The sequence below is a fragment of the Xiphophorus couchianus genome, chromosome 4, assembly GCF_001444195.1.
Source record: "Xiphophorus couchianus chromosome 4, X_couchianus-1.0, whole genome shotgun sequence".
Lineage (NCBI taxonomy): Eukaryota > Metazoa > Chordata > Actinopteri > Cyprinodontiformes > Poeciliidae > Xiphophorus > Xiphophorus couchianus.
In genome coordinates this window covers 10,043,832-10,057,812 of record NC_040231.1, presented here as the reverse complement: position 1 = coordinate 10,057,812, position 13,981 = coordinate 10,043,832, and the positions used below count along the sequence as shown (strand labels likewise).

General features: G+C 39.5%; 1 protein-coding gene across 1 annotated transcript in view; it reads left to right on the top strand.

The window, feature by feature from the left end:
* LOC114143064 (insulin-like growth factor 1 receptor) overlaps window positions 1–11,041 on the top strand; it is a 47,268-nt gene extending 36,227 nt beyond the window's left edge. Inside the window, exons 6-21 of the mRNA XM_028014794.1 lie at window positions 260–468; window positions 694–820; window positions 1,002–1,237; window positions 2,333–2,500; window positions 2,575–2,776; window positions 4,056–4,360; window positions 4,484–4,617; window positions 4,985–5,144; window positions 5,239–5,335; window positions 6,445–6,515; window positions 6,588–6,817; window positions 6,904–7,011; window positions 7,435–7,597; window positions 9,008–9,137; window positions 9,272–9,406; window positions 10,555–11,041. Coding sequence (XP_027870595.1) covers window positions 260–468; window positions 694–820; window positions 1,002–1,237; window positions 2,333–2,500; window positions 2,575–2,776; window positions 4,056–4,360; window positions 4,484–4,617; window positions 4,985–5,144; window positions 5,239–5,335; window positions 6,445–6,515; window positions 6,588–6,817; window positions 6,904–7,011; window positions 7,435–7,597; window positions 9,008–9,137; window positions 9,272–9,406; window positions 10,555–11,041 — 2,962 coding nt within the window. The remainder of the gene's footprint in view (window positions 1–259; window positions 469–693; window positions 821–1,001; window positions 1,238–2,332; window positions 2,501–2,574; window positions 2,777–4,055; window positions 4,361–4,483; window positions 4,618–4,984; window positions 5,145–5,238; window positions 5,336–6,444; window positions 6,516–6,587; window positions 6,818–6,903; window positions 7,012–7,434; window positions 7,598–9,007; window positions 9,138–9,271; window positions 9,407–10,554) is intronic.
* The last annotated feature ends 2,940 nt before the right edge of the window (window positions 11,042–13,981 follow it).

Sequence of the window (13,981 nt, the reverse complement as noted above, 5' to 3'; positions counted from 1 at the left end):
TTACACTCATTCCTTGATGTTTGGATGTTACCCAGTGATTCAGAAATTCCTGTCTGGTTTAATAAAATGACTTACTAGGTGATTTTGTCTGTTTGCAATAAACTTCCAACTTAAAAAAGGTATATTTGAAGAGTTAAAAAAAGAAAAAAGGAGAGTTTGCTTTCAGTCTGGCACGATTCATTACAAGCACAAATTTAGAGTGAAGCACCATGTTACTGACTTGCATTCCCTATCTTGTTTATCTGGTTTGTCCCTCCAGCATGTATGCCTTCTCAGCATTCGACAACCAGCAGCTCCAGTATCTTTGGGACTGGAAGCAGCACAACCTAACCATAAAAGTGGGCAAGCTGTTCTTCCGAGCCAACCCGAAGCTGTGTATGTCCGAGATCCGCAAGATGTGGGACAAGACGGGCGTCCGGGGCCGCTTTGAAGAGAGAGACTTCCGAAACAATGGCGACAGAGCCAGCTGTAAGAGTCGAAACGAACTTCCGTCCAAAAACCACAAACATTTAAATTGCTATGTCCAGTTTACTCTAGTTTAGGAGCAATTTTCAAACACCTCCTATGTACTCATTCCCCCTCTGCACCATATGTCAGGGTTTAGAGCGACATACTCTTTGCAAGACTAATTGCAGCTTACTTTAGATTGAAGTGCTTTAGGTGAGCTTGTCTTACTATTTGCTGCCCTCCTAGGTGAAAGCACCATCCTGCGGTTTACATCCAACACCACCAGTGACAAGAGGATCAAGCTGACATGGCAGCGCTACCGACCTCCTGATTATAGAGACCTCATCAGCTTTATAGTCTACTACAAGGAGGCGTGAGTTGCTCACTGCTGTTTTAATCCAACTTAAAGTACGACTCGGTGCAGGAACAAAATGTTGAACAAACCCGCTTTAATTAGTGCTAGAGCAAAAGTTTCATTCTTCTCTGGATATGTTGAATTTCTGCCGCTTTGGGCAATTAACTGAAGATTATGAATTGACTGATCCTCTTTGTAGGCCGTTCCAGAACATCACAGAGTTTGAAGGGCAGGATGGTTGTGGTTCCAACAGCTGGAACATGGTGGATGTGGAACTGAGGCCAGATAAGGAAAAGGACCCTGGTGTTCTTCTTTCCGGCCTGAAACCCTGGACACAATACGCCATTTTTGTCAAAGCTATCACCCTCATGGTGGAAGACAAACACATGCCCGGCGCCAAGAGCAAAGTGGTCTACATCCGCACCAGCCCTGCTGGTAGGGACGATTATCTCATACCTTTTTATGCCCAATCATTAGGTTTGCGAGGAATGTATGTCTGTATTTTTAGTCATTTTTTAAAATATGTGTCATTTACAATTGGAGCCAAATTCATGCCTTAATGAAAGAGATTAATTACAAAATTTGTAAAAACTAAAAATTGTAATAACTAAAGCATTGACACTGAAACAATAATATTTTTGTACATTTTCAGTTTATCTTCATCAGTATCTCAGATTTTTTACTACAGTTTCCCTCCACTTAACTTTCCATACCATGGCCATGACATTTCAATATAGAAACTGCCTTTTTTATTGATCTTGTGTAACTATGTGATTTGTGAGAAGCTGTATTTCACATTTTTATCTATAAGCCATATTCATTAAAATATATACACTTTATTATGATATTCTAATTTACTGAGATGCATATTATTTCTGTTATTCCACACTCTTGTATGGCACACCACTGTAATTGGATACCCTCTCATTTTTTATAGGCTTGTTTCTTTCATTTTCTTTGAGCGATTACTGCCCTCTGGTGACCCCCAGACTGCACTACAGCCTGATCTTGAGCCATTTTCATGTCAATTAACACCCAGAGAGTGTAGTTATGGGAATAGGCAGCTAACAGTCCTAATCATATAATTGCGATGCCGTAAAGCCTAGCCTAAGACTGAATCCACCTGGGATTAGGTGTAACAGTACAACAAATCATCACAACTTACAGATCACCCCATTTCTGGTTCTAACCTGAAAAAAAAACTCCTGCAGAAGGTAAACAGATATTCTTTTTGCATGGGATATTTTTTAGAGACATTACAGCTTCTTGTCAGAAACTTATTCAAACACATTTTCGGAGATGAGTGAAGGATCTTTGAAATAAACACAGCTGCAACTCAAAGGCAATGAGCAGCATATTGATTTACAGAACTGTAATTCAATTAGATGAGACGGAGGACTGCATAAAATAAATCCAGCTGCAGTGTAAAGACATAGCAGTGCTGTGATGTCAGAAAAACACAGCTGCCCTGGCAGCCTGAAGGAGAGCGCTTTCCCTACAGTTCCTCAAGTTGTGCTTTTCTTCTATCAGCGCCCTCCATGCCTCAGGATGTGCGGGCCTACTCTAACTCCTCCACGCAGCTGATGGTCCGCTGGTCGCCCCCTGTCTCACCCAACGGAAATCAGACTTACTACTGGGTGAAGTGGCAGCAACAAGCTGAAGACAAGGAACTGTACCAGCATAACTACTGCTCAAAAGGTAGCTGTTTACCGTAAGGCTTTCTGCTGAATGCAACTCGATGGGACACTCAAACTTCTCTCTCCTTCCATCAGAGCTAAAGATCCCAATTAGGATTGCTGCCACTGGAGACAAAGAAGAGGATACAAAGCCCACTAAACCAGATCCTGATGGAGCAGATAAGGGTCCTTGCTGCCCCTGCCCCAAATCGCCTGAAGCCCTGGAGGCTGAAGCTGCCGATGCCTCCTACCGAAAAGTCTTTGAAAACTTCCTACACAACACCATTTTTACACCGAGGTAACCTACTTATCTTGTGATGTGACTGTAGAGCGGTTTTAACTTGATTTATTTTTTACTGTTCTGGAATAAATTTTGGCTCCTGTCAGAGTTCAGGATTGCAGCATCCCACTTTGAACCAAAAACATCTGCAAGACATTATTGCTCTCGGTCTCCACACACAAACATATACACGTCTCAGTCCAGTTGATGTAAATTAGCTCTCCGTATGCTTGGCATAAACAGATGGAAGAGTTGGACGTGTCTGCTTCTGAAGATCAACATCAGGTGACTCTGAAGATACATTTTCCTGTTTAGTTCTTCTCAAGCAAACCGTGTGTTCCATCTATGGAAATCAGATCCTCTCTGGTTTTTTTTCTGGTTATTTATTTATTTGATTTTTTTCTTTTTAAGTTTTTCCTTAAAGAGAAAAACTAATGGGATTGCAGCTTGAAGTTTCCCCACTACTTAAAAAAAAGAAAAGCCTGCAACCTTTTTTCATAGGTAATGATAAAAGACAATGATAATTTCCAACCTATTTAACCAAATAGCAGTAAAGTAAGCCAGGCTTGCTAGAAATGCAGCAGTCAGAGATGTTTTAGCAGATTTCCAATCACCAATTTTTGTGACGTGAACAACAACAACTTTTCTTCTCATTTCTGGATGAATTGAAAAGTCATCCACCTTTATGATAAAATGTTTACAATAAAACAACAAAGACATTCTCCAAATATAACGCCTTTCTGCATCGATAAAAGTTTGAAAAATTCAGCAGGTAGTGAGAGTGATCACATAAAAAATAATCTATTTACTTTCTCTTTTACCAGCAGCTTATGACTCACTAGTCTTTTATGTTTGTGCACACAAAATATAACAATTCAACGCATTACAAGACAAATTTTTCTTTCTGCTTCAGAATGCACTCACAGATAACTAACTTAATATTGGAGAGAAAGTCCTCTGGTTTGCTATTATGGTTAAATAATTCATTCATTTGCTATAACTCAGCTTTTATCAGCTGTTCCATTGTATGTCATTAAAGGGGCGGTGTTATGTATTTTCCAGGCACACAATGCCATTTTATAGCACAATCGGGTAACAAAATTACCTATAAAGCATTTGATATATAAATGCTTTATATATTAAATATAACTTGAAAGAAATTTGACTTTGCATCAGTCAGCAACTGACACCTTCAAATTGTCAAATTGGTAGTAACACATACCCACTTAGGTAAATGTCTCTCTTGCTGTCAGTAAACGTAAACTGTGCTTTTCTTCTCTATTATTTCCACCTCCAGGCCTCCAGATCGGCGTCGCAGAGATCTTTTTGGCATCGCCAACTCCACCCGTTCACGCCGCTTCCATCTTTACGCCAACAGCACTGCAATTCCCCCCCCTCAGGGCGCCGGCAACAGCACCATCCCTGACCCAGAACCAACCGAACAAGAGTACGAGGTCATGGATGACAAGGTGACCAACCATGAGCTGCAAATAACCGGCCTGGAGCCTTTTAGAGTTTACCGCATCGACATCCATGCCTGTAACAGGCAGGTTCAGCAGTGCAGCGCGGCTGAGTTCGTCTTCTCCAGGACCAAGCCAGCAGGTCAGAACTGAACGGTTATGAACACCATGACAGTTTCTGACTGGAACTTTTGTACTTGTTTAGTTCTGCCGGAATACTAAGACGTGGTAAAATCAAGATTATCCTCTGCATTTCATTCTCCAGAAAAGGCTGATGACATCCCAGGCCCAGTGAGCTGGGAGGGCCATGAGGACTGGGTGTTTCTGCGCTGGCCAGAGCCCAGCCAGCCCAATGGTCTCATCCTCATGTACGAGATCAAGTTCAAACTGGCTGCAGAGGTAGGTCAACATTTATGAAGGCTTCTGACAATTTAGTTAAACAGCTAGTTGCTGTGCATTTATGTTTTATTAAAATTGCAGGTCAAAAAGTATTTATACCCAACTCCAAAATCAATAGAAACATTTTTATCTACATTTCAACTTTTAAACTGTGTTTGTATGGCTCCACTCATATTGTTATAGATTATTTTTTTTATATCTGGTGATGAGCTTCTCTTTGCCATCACCCTGATCTTTAGGTCTTTCTCCATCAGATTGTAGTTGAGTCACAGCTCCATTACATTAATAAAACATCCTGTCAGAAGAAAAATGTTGCCATTATTATGCTGCTTTAAACTGTGTTTCCATTTCTATTTGTGTCTGTCAGGCCGAGAAGCATGAGTGTGTTTCTAGACAGCTCTATCGCATCCAGCAAGGCGTTCGCCTGACCAACCTCAGTCCTGGAAACTACTCGGTCAGGGTGAGAGCCACATCACTGGCTGGCAATGGCTCTTGGACCCCCACCCTGAATCTCTATGTTTCTGAAAGTAAGAAAAACAGTCTTGTTTTTTTTGTTGCTTTCAAAAATGAATGCATAAGAGACCTTAGCAGTCCGTTTCATCAAAATGTTCGTGTCAACAGGTTCTGAAAGCGTCTTCGCTATGATCTTTGTTCCAATCTTGACCATTGTTATAATCTGCGCTTTGGTGTTGGTGCTGGTGGTCTTCAACAAGAAAAGGTGTGTGCATATCAGTTATTTTAGATATGACAAGTCAAAATTAGTTTGTTTTCCCAATGTTTTGCAGTCCTTCGTGGCAAAAACAAAGAAAAAATATTGTAGTTGAGTCAGGCCAGACTGAAGCCAAAGGAATTTCTCCTTTGGCTGCATTTTGTGTTTGTAGCTTTAGATTTTGTTTTACTTCTGTTTTCAGTAACCGCACATTAAATTTTTTTCTTTGTCAAGAAAACGCCGGTTCATACATTACTTTTAAATCATATTCATATCCCTGAAAGTTCTACATGTCACACTTATCAGATTTTTTATTGTGTAACAATTTGGAAAAGTGTATATCTCTCACAGTTATACACTACTTTATGTTGATCTAGCGTAGGCCTTTCACAATAACAAATTTTGCCATACAATTAATTGTCCCTGTCATTATTATGGTAAACGATAATGTTGTTTTGTGACCATTTTCAAGTAGTATAATATAATAATGGCATAGTAATGCAAGTACACTTCTTCAAAGATCAATAAACTTCAACATCTAATAATCATTTAACACTGGGGCTGGAATTTTAAATATTTGAAAAATAAAATATTTGTTTATTTTATAAACAAATAAAATAATTGAAGCATCAAATAAAAATGGATACCGAAGTCTTTGTACCTGCAATGGATTGGCGACCTGCCCAGGGTGTACCCTGTCTGGAGATGGGCACCAGCACTCCTCACTACCCCAAAGGGATAAGCGTGTGTGATGGGTGAATGGACGGACGGATGGATGGAAATCTTTGTAAACAAAACTGTCCTTCAAAAAAGAGGCTAGTTGAGACAAATGCACCAGGCTGAAGACTTTTGTCGTTCAGTTTTTGTAGGTTTTGATCGCTTCCGTTCAAATGGAAATGATCAAGGTCGTTTAAATTATTCATGTGATTTGATTGATTTTATTGCTTATTGCGACAGACCTAATCTAGAGCATGAAATCTCAATACGATACGTTAATGTTTGTGATTGCATACTATGAAAGTCTTTAAGAGAGATGTAAATTTTTTAAAGGCATTGTATCTTAGCAGAATAGGAGATAACTTGTGAATTTCTAAAACCAACTCGCTGTTTTCTCCCAGGAACAGCGATCGGCTTGGGAACGGAGTCCTGTATGCCTCTGTCAACCCCGAGTACTTCAGTGCAGCAGAAAGTAAGTGACGTTTGTGTGCTGGATGTCTATCATTGTAGACTTTTGCTAACGGAAAACAATTTTCTTTTAAAGTGTATGTCCCAGACGAGTGGGAGGTGGCCCGGGAGAAGATTTCCCTCTGCCGGGAGCTCGGTCAGGGGTCGTTTGGGATGGTATACGAGGGCGTGGCCAAGGGTGTGGTCAAAGATGAGCCAGAGATCCTCGTCGCTGTAAAAACTGTAAACGAGTCAGCCAGCATGAGGGAGCGGATCGAGTTTCTCAATGAAGCTTCTGTTATGAAAGAGTTTAATTGCCATCACGTGGTATGTACAAACAACACCTTAGGATACTGTAGAGATGTCAGGAAAGTGAGTTTGAAATTGCAACTTGTTTTGGGATTTTTGTGCAGGTGCGCCTTCTTGGTGTGGTCTCCCAAGGCCAGCCCACCCTGGTCATTATGGAGCTGATGACGAGAGGAGACCTAAAGAGTTACCTTCGCTCCCTGCGTCCCAAAGAGGTACCACAGCTGCACAGAAATATTGATTCTGTTTAATTCAGAAATAGTGCTGCAAGTTTTTATTTACAAAATCATTCAGTAAAGAGAGAGCCAATCCACATCAATCACTGAGTGATTTCAGTTTGTACAAACAGCCTGCAGGTAATTTGGTCCAGGCATCTTTACCACAGACTCTGGAAGGATTTGGATTGTCATAACAGCATTTCTTTATGCAATCCCACATTGCTTCCATAATGTTTCAATAAGAGCTTTGCATGAAACACTTTTATTGTCACGTAGTACTCTCTCAACCTGTTGTTATTTTTGAGTGTATGTTTAGATTCCTGCTGCTGTGTCCCTGAATGAATTACGAATAAGCTGAATTCTACCATTAAAGATTCTTTTAACCCTCTGATGGATTTGCCGCCTGTTTCTTGTCTGCAGCAACAGGTTTCCAGCCTGTCTCTCCCGCCACTGAAAAAAATGCTTCAGATGGCGGGACAGATTGCGGACGGCATGGCTTACCTCAATGCCAACAAGTTTGTCCATCGAGATCTGGCTGCAAGAAACTGCATGGTGGCTGAAGACTTCACCGTAAAGATCGGAGGTATGTCCATGCTCTGGAGTCACAGATGCACTGACACATGCTTGTTGAATATAAATAAAATTGTGAGAGATATATTTGAAGTAGGGATGCAAGCTATCAATTAATGACTTAAAGGTTAATTGATAAGTGGCCATTTTCTTAAAAACCTGAGTTTCCTCTTGAATCAGGAGGGTTGACTCTTTCCATAACATGAAGGGCAAAATTTTTCATAAAATACTGAATTAAACAAGATCCTTAAATTTTAACATTTTGCTTCATTGTATGCTGACTGAATAAGCAGAAAATTGTAAATTTATATTCATGTACAAAACATAACAAAACAGGGACCTTTTAATTGCTGAATTGAAGAATAAAAGATGAGAACTACAATATATGTAAAATACTTAATCCACCATGAACAGAGATATTCATGTAGAAATTGTGTGTAGTTGTGCTTGAAGAAAAGTTAAAATTTCGCTCCATGAAGTGGATTAAGTCACGACGGTTCTCAAAATCAACCGTGCTTACTGACACCATGTTTTTTTCCCCCATCGTGTTACAATTTTTCTGTTATGCCCTCCACCTTTCTGTTATATTATCATCCCCTTTATAGCATGTCAGTAATTTTTGGTTGAAAAGTTGATGCTACTTCATGATGCAGCTCAGTTAAATGAGGTGAAACTAAAGGAACTTGCAATAGAGTGTTCATATTTCTAAGCAGAACCACATGAAGAGAACGCTCCATCATGCACTAAACTCTGCTTGGACTGTTTTTCCTTCCCGTTCTGGCATGGCCCTGCCATATTTGTTTTTGTATCTGGCTCCGCTTAATAAGTGGCGCCCTCTTCTGGACAGCAGCCAAACAACAACACAGAAGGAATATCTAAGTGGGTGCTATTAATTAATTGATTGGAACTAATTTTAACAGAATAACCATAATCGACAATCATAAGTAAATTAATTGTTTGTATCCCTACTTTGAAACTTTTATATCATCGTCATCAACATGCGCTCATCCACATCCAGTTCTTGCATCTTTTATGTGTCTGAACTGATGCTTTCAGGTTTATTTATTCTGTGAGAGAACTGTGTGACCTCTTAGTCTGAAAGCATCTAGACCACTGTAGTTACTGCTGCGCACTTCAATTTTAAAAGCCTTTGTGGCTTTAAATGTCTGTAAAACTTGCATGGAATCTTCTCCAAAGGATTATGGTTAATTCAATACTATTTCTAGGACTATAATCTGACTAAAGAATGCCCTCCCGTCCTAAATGGAGCCACTCGACAGACAGTAATTACAGCAAGAATGCAAAAGGAAATTTGCTCAATATTTACTCGTTAAAATTCTGTTTTTCTAATACCTTAGGATTTTTTAATTGGATGCAATCTTTCTCTTTTTGCTGAAGTGTGTCCTCTTCAATCTCTCTGCAGATTTTGGCATGACCAGAGACATCTATGAGACCGATTACTATCGCAAAGGTGGTAAAGGTCTGCTCCCTGTCCGCTGGATGTCACCCGAGTCTCTGAAGGACGGCGTTTTCACCACCAACTCAGACGTCTGGTAAGTAGGCGCACGCAAACACACATGGAGTCCTCGTTCTTCACACGGTGCTTCAGAAAATATCCTTTGGATTCTGTAATGAAAGACAGACTTACCAACCTTCACACCCCTTTCTACTGTTTTCCTCTGTGCAGGTCATTTGGGGTTGTTTTGTGGGAAATAGCCACTCTGGCAGAGCAGCCTTACCAGGGTCTGTCCAACGAGCAAGTCCTTCGCTTTGTAATGGAGGGAGGACTGCTGGAGAAACCACAGAACTGTCCAGACATGCTGTAAGACACCACACACACACCACCCTGCACAATTGCCTATTATGCTCCCATATACTTGTCTCTCTGTTTACCATGTTTCCCTTTACTCTGCCGTCTAATTATAAGTGACTACCAGCTACTCCCACCATGCAGCAGTGCCGCTTGTGGCCTGTAAGATTTCTAAACGGCTGTGCTCACTGCAGTCTGTTTTACATTGTGCGTTTTTGTGTGCTTTGAAGAGTTTGTCTCTAATATGAAACAGGCCAAATATGATTCCACAACAAACAACTTGCAAGCATGACAGACAACTTTAATGAGAAAATTGCAAAGACACAAAGTCATAAACTTGTTTTCTCCTGCATGAAGCATTTTAGAATAATGGTTGATGTCTTACTATTTAAATGTCATGTATTTTGGTGACTTTGCAACTGATTTTGACAAAAACTGCCTCCTAGGTTGGATAAAAAAACCAGAATAAATCAGTTGTAAACGAATAAATCAGTTCTTATATTTATTGAATTCCCATAACTTTTCTGTGATGCACATGAGAATTCTGACACACAGAAATAAGATGAGGAATGTTAGGAATCTTTTGACGTTATACTTTGATATAAGTTTTACCAATAAGCAAATACTTCATCTTTTATCACATCGGCATCAAATTATTATCAGAAGAAGGACTTTGAAACAAATTGAGCATATGAATGTTTCTATTTTGAAGAAAGGAAGAACAGACTGAGCAGCTCAGTATAGAACGAGAAAACTCTTTCAAAACTTTTTTCTCATTTACTCAACCTTGGCCTTTTAATTTTAAGATGTTCTTCTGGTAAAATTACATTTTTATTCTATCTATATTATGACTGTATTCTCGTAATTAGGCAAAAATTCTTGAAACCGGGCCTTAGTCATCCTTTGTACAACTCACAGAGGAGATGGCTGATGTTTTGAAAGTATTTTCTGTTATTTGTAAATTTGTTTTTAGAAAATAGCGAGGAAAAAAGTTATTAAAATCGGAAATCAAATCTGGTATGAAAAAATTTGAGATTTAGTTATAAAGTTGTATAGCCCAGCTGTAGCTTCTTGTGACAAAGCACATCTTTTCTCTGAGAGATTACTTCAGTAGCATATGCAGCATAATTATGTTATAACCAATATTCCTTTGCGTGCAGATTCGAGCTGATGCGTATGTGTTGGCAGTACAACCCTAAAATGCGTCCCTCCTTCGTTGAGATCATCAGCAGCATCAAGGAGGAGCTGGACCCGTCTTTCAAAGAGGTTAGTTTCTACTACAGTGCCGACAACAAGCCCACTGAAGCTCCACAGCTCCACCTGGATAAACTGGACCACTCCACGGATGTTCCCCTGGAATCCTCTTCTTCTTCGCAGCAGCAGAACCCCCCATCTCCAAGCTCAGAGGGGGCGCCTGCCCCGTCACAAACGCCCAACTCCCCATCCTCTCCCTGCACGTCGAGCGCAGTCATGGACAAGCAGCCTTCGAGCCAGCAGGCGGCCAACGGACTCTCTGGGACTGGCCTTCCTGCGAGTTCGGGACCAACAGTGCGGCCAAACCTGGACGAACTGCCGCCGTACGCACACATGAACGGAGGACGCAAAAATGTGCGCGCCATGCCTCTCCCACAGTCGTCTGCCTGCTGATTGGGCAGAAACACGAACACCGTTCACCCACGGACCCGAAGAACCACAAGTCTGACTGGGTGGTTTTCTTTTTTTTTCTTTGTTTGTCTGAATCACAGTGAAACCTTCTCAACAGGATAAGATGTGGATATTTTGAGACTTGCGTAAAGATGGAAAAAACTTTCAAAGAGTTAATGTCCTGCTGTATGGCCGCACACTTTTCTTTTTCTTTTTTTTTTAATCTTAAATAAAATAGTATGAGTTTCTACCAGCTGGCTGTTATTTGTGACACTGCTCCTGCTGCTGAGTGGAAAGACCAAAAAGAAAAAGAAAGAAACAAAATCTTCAGTAAAATAAGAATTCATAAAAAAATAATTTTGAGGGGAGTTATTTCACTCTCTCTGTGGCTAAACTTATTTTATAAATTGTTATTTGTTACTTTTTTATGTTTCTGAATGAGGAAACAAAACGTGTAGGCCTTTATGAATTATCAGCGTTGTTTATGTGTGCTTTTGAGCGGGCATTATGGTGGAAACATTAAGCATATCTAAAGATTAACAAGCTCTTGAACGAGGTCGCCAGTCGCTTGTTTCTGAAACCAGCTGCTGTGAGGGTCGAACGTCGGCATAATGCCGGGTCAAAAGCCAATCCGCTGAAACAAACAATTGGAGAACAGTCAGCTCTGCCAAATCTGTTGCCAAACTCTTCTGCTTTCACATTTTCTTATCCTGTTGCTCCTCAAGATGCAGTCGTGAAAATGGAAGGAGAAAACAAGCAAATGCACTTTGATCTTCCACCACATCATTCATTTAGAGGCCAGACGGACGTCAACTTTCCTCAACCGTCCTGCTCGTTTTTTCTAGTGCTGACTGTGATCTGCAGTTTTTCAACTCCGTCAGATCCCTGCGTAGACTTCAGTCCCGTCAGTTTACCTGAAATAGAGCCAGCTGCCACAAAGTGCTGTTACGTTGGGGTTTAACAGTGAATCGCGTAGCAAAATATATACGACAAAACACACACAAAAAAGGAAAGGACTGCAGAGGAAGAGCAGTCAAGAGGAGAACATGAACGCCAGATCTGTACATCTGAGTTTTCCCCAAGGTCAGAGGCATCCTTGTTGTACACGAACAGGTATTTTTTTACACTTGTAAATACTTGCCAACATTTACATCTCTACATGTGCAGAGCATTTATGTACAAACCAGTTGTTTTTTCACTTTTCTAACTTTTATACAGTCAAAACCTTTCATCATGTACAGAAAGAAGCTGCTATTCCTTGTTTCTCTTGTGATATCTATATCTATCTATATATATATATATATATATATATATATATATATAAACTTCTTCAGGTTGGTTTTCAGCTCGGAACATTTTCACTCGGTTTCTTTTTTTTGCTTGTCATTGTTTTATTGTTTATGAACTGATTTTGTTTCTGTAATTGAATAAGAGGTACAATAACTTGCCTTGGATTAAAGACCCGTACCCGTATCTTCCTCGCATCCCTCTAGAGGGCATCCATGTTCTCTCGTGCTTTCATCATCAGATTCACAAGCCTGGTGTCCCAAATAAAATCTCAGGTGAAAGAGAAAAGCTAAATCCTTTTCTGCTCCCCCTTTTTTTCTTTATTTTCCTTTTTTGTGCTGCTGTTACCCAGAGACATCCTACCTTGTGTTTGTTGTTCTATGTCAGATTGTTTCATCAGTATGAAAGCAATGTTTATCACCACAATCAGTAACAAGAAGTTTCTTGGTCTCAATCTTTTGGTATGTCCTTGCCCAAGTTGTATGCAACCAAAATACTGACAAAAAGTAGGAAAACCATCAAAAGTTTTAGAATATAGTAAAATATTGTGAGTTAAGTTATCTGAATTTGGCAAAAAAAAAAAAAAAATCCTTTTTGAAGGGATGTATTCAGACTCTCTTCAAGTGGGCACATTTATAATTTGAGTTTTCTTGTGCGGAAAGTAACTGCGTTCTATTTCATCAAGCAGCATTTATTCAGACGCTGTTAAACTTTTATCGGAACTAGCTTTTACCAAACTAAGGGTTGCTAAACATCCTTAAAACGCATGGATATGTAGTCTAGATCAGCAGAAAAACAATTCCATTTCCAGACTTTTGTCCAGCCCCCTATCTTGTAGTTTCTAGTTTTTCATATATTTAAATTAATTGACTTTTAATACATTCCTGTGCACGTCATTTAGGTTTTTCATGTCACTGACTGAGTAGCAACTGCACTGCACTTGAGTGTATGCATATATCAAACATCTATAATTCTGAAATGTGAATTTACAGGAACCTCAGACATACATTGGACTTCTTCTGACATAAAAATAGCAATTTTGTGTTCATTTCAGCAGTGGCTAAATTGCAGCCAGCAAGGAATAGCTTACAAACCAAATGTTAGCAGTTAAAGCACCTTGTAAATTTGTCCTGTTGTGGTAAAAGTTGCTCACATAATAATACAAATTGGATATTTCATCTTATTTTAAGAGCACGTGATTTAATATTAAGAGCATTTTTCTTTTCCTGGAGCTAATTGTTCTGAGTAGCTTTTTTTAGCCCTGTCTATATACACAAAGATTAACTTTAGTTCACTATGTTTAAACATGTGAAACAGTTCAATTATTATTTAGTGTTTCACAGTGAAACAACTGTTTTCTTGATAGGTTTTCTCTGCGTTCTCTGGGTTGTCAGAAGTTGTAAGGAAGCTAGAAAATGATGTGACAGATAGAGAGCAGATAAACAGAATGTGCAACAAACAATAACATTTGCTAATATAGGTGGAAACTTTGTGTTATCCCTTACATCTCTTTTTGTTTCCTACACATTTCAAATGATGTAAAGTAAATTTTTGGTTTGCCATTTTCTGATAATTTCCTTCTACTTTTTGTCAGTGTTTCAGTTAAGTTAATTTACGGTCTCTAGAAAGCAAAAAGCCCTTTCTTTGTATTTCTTT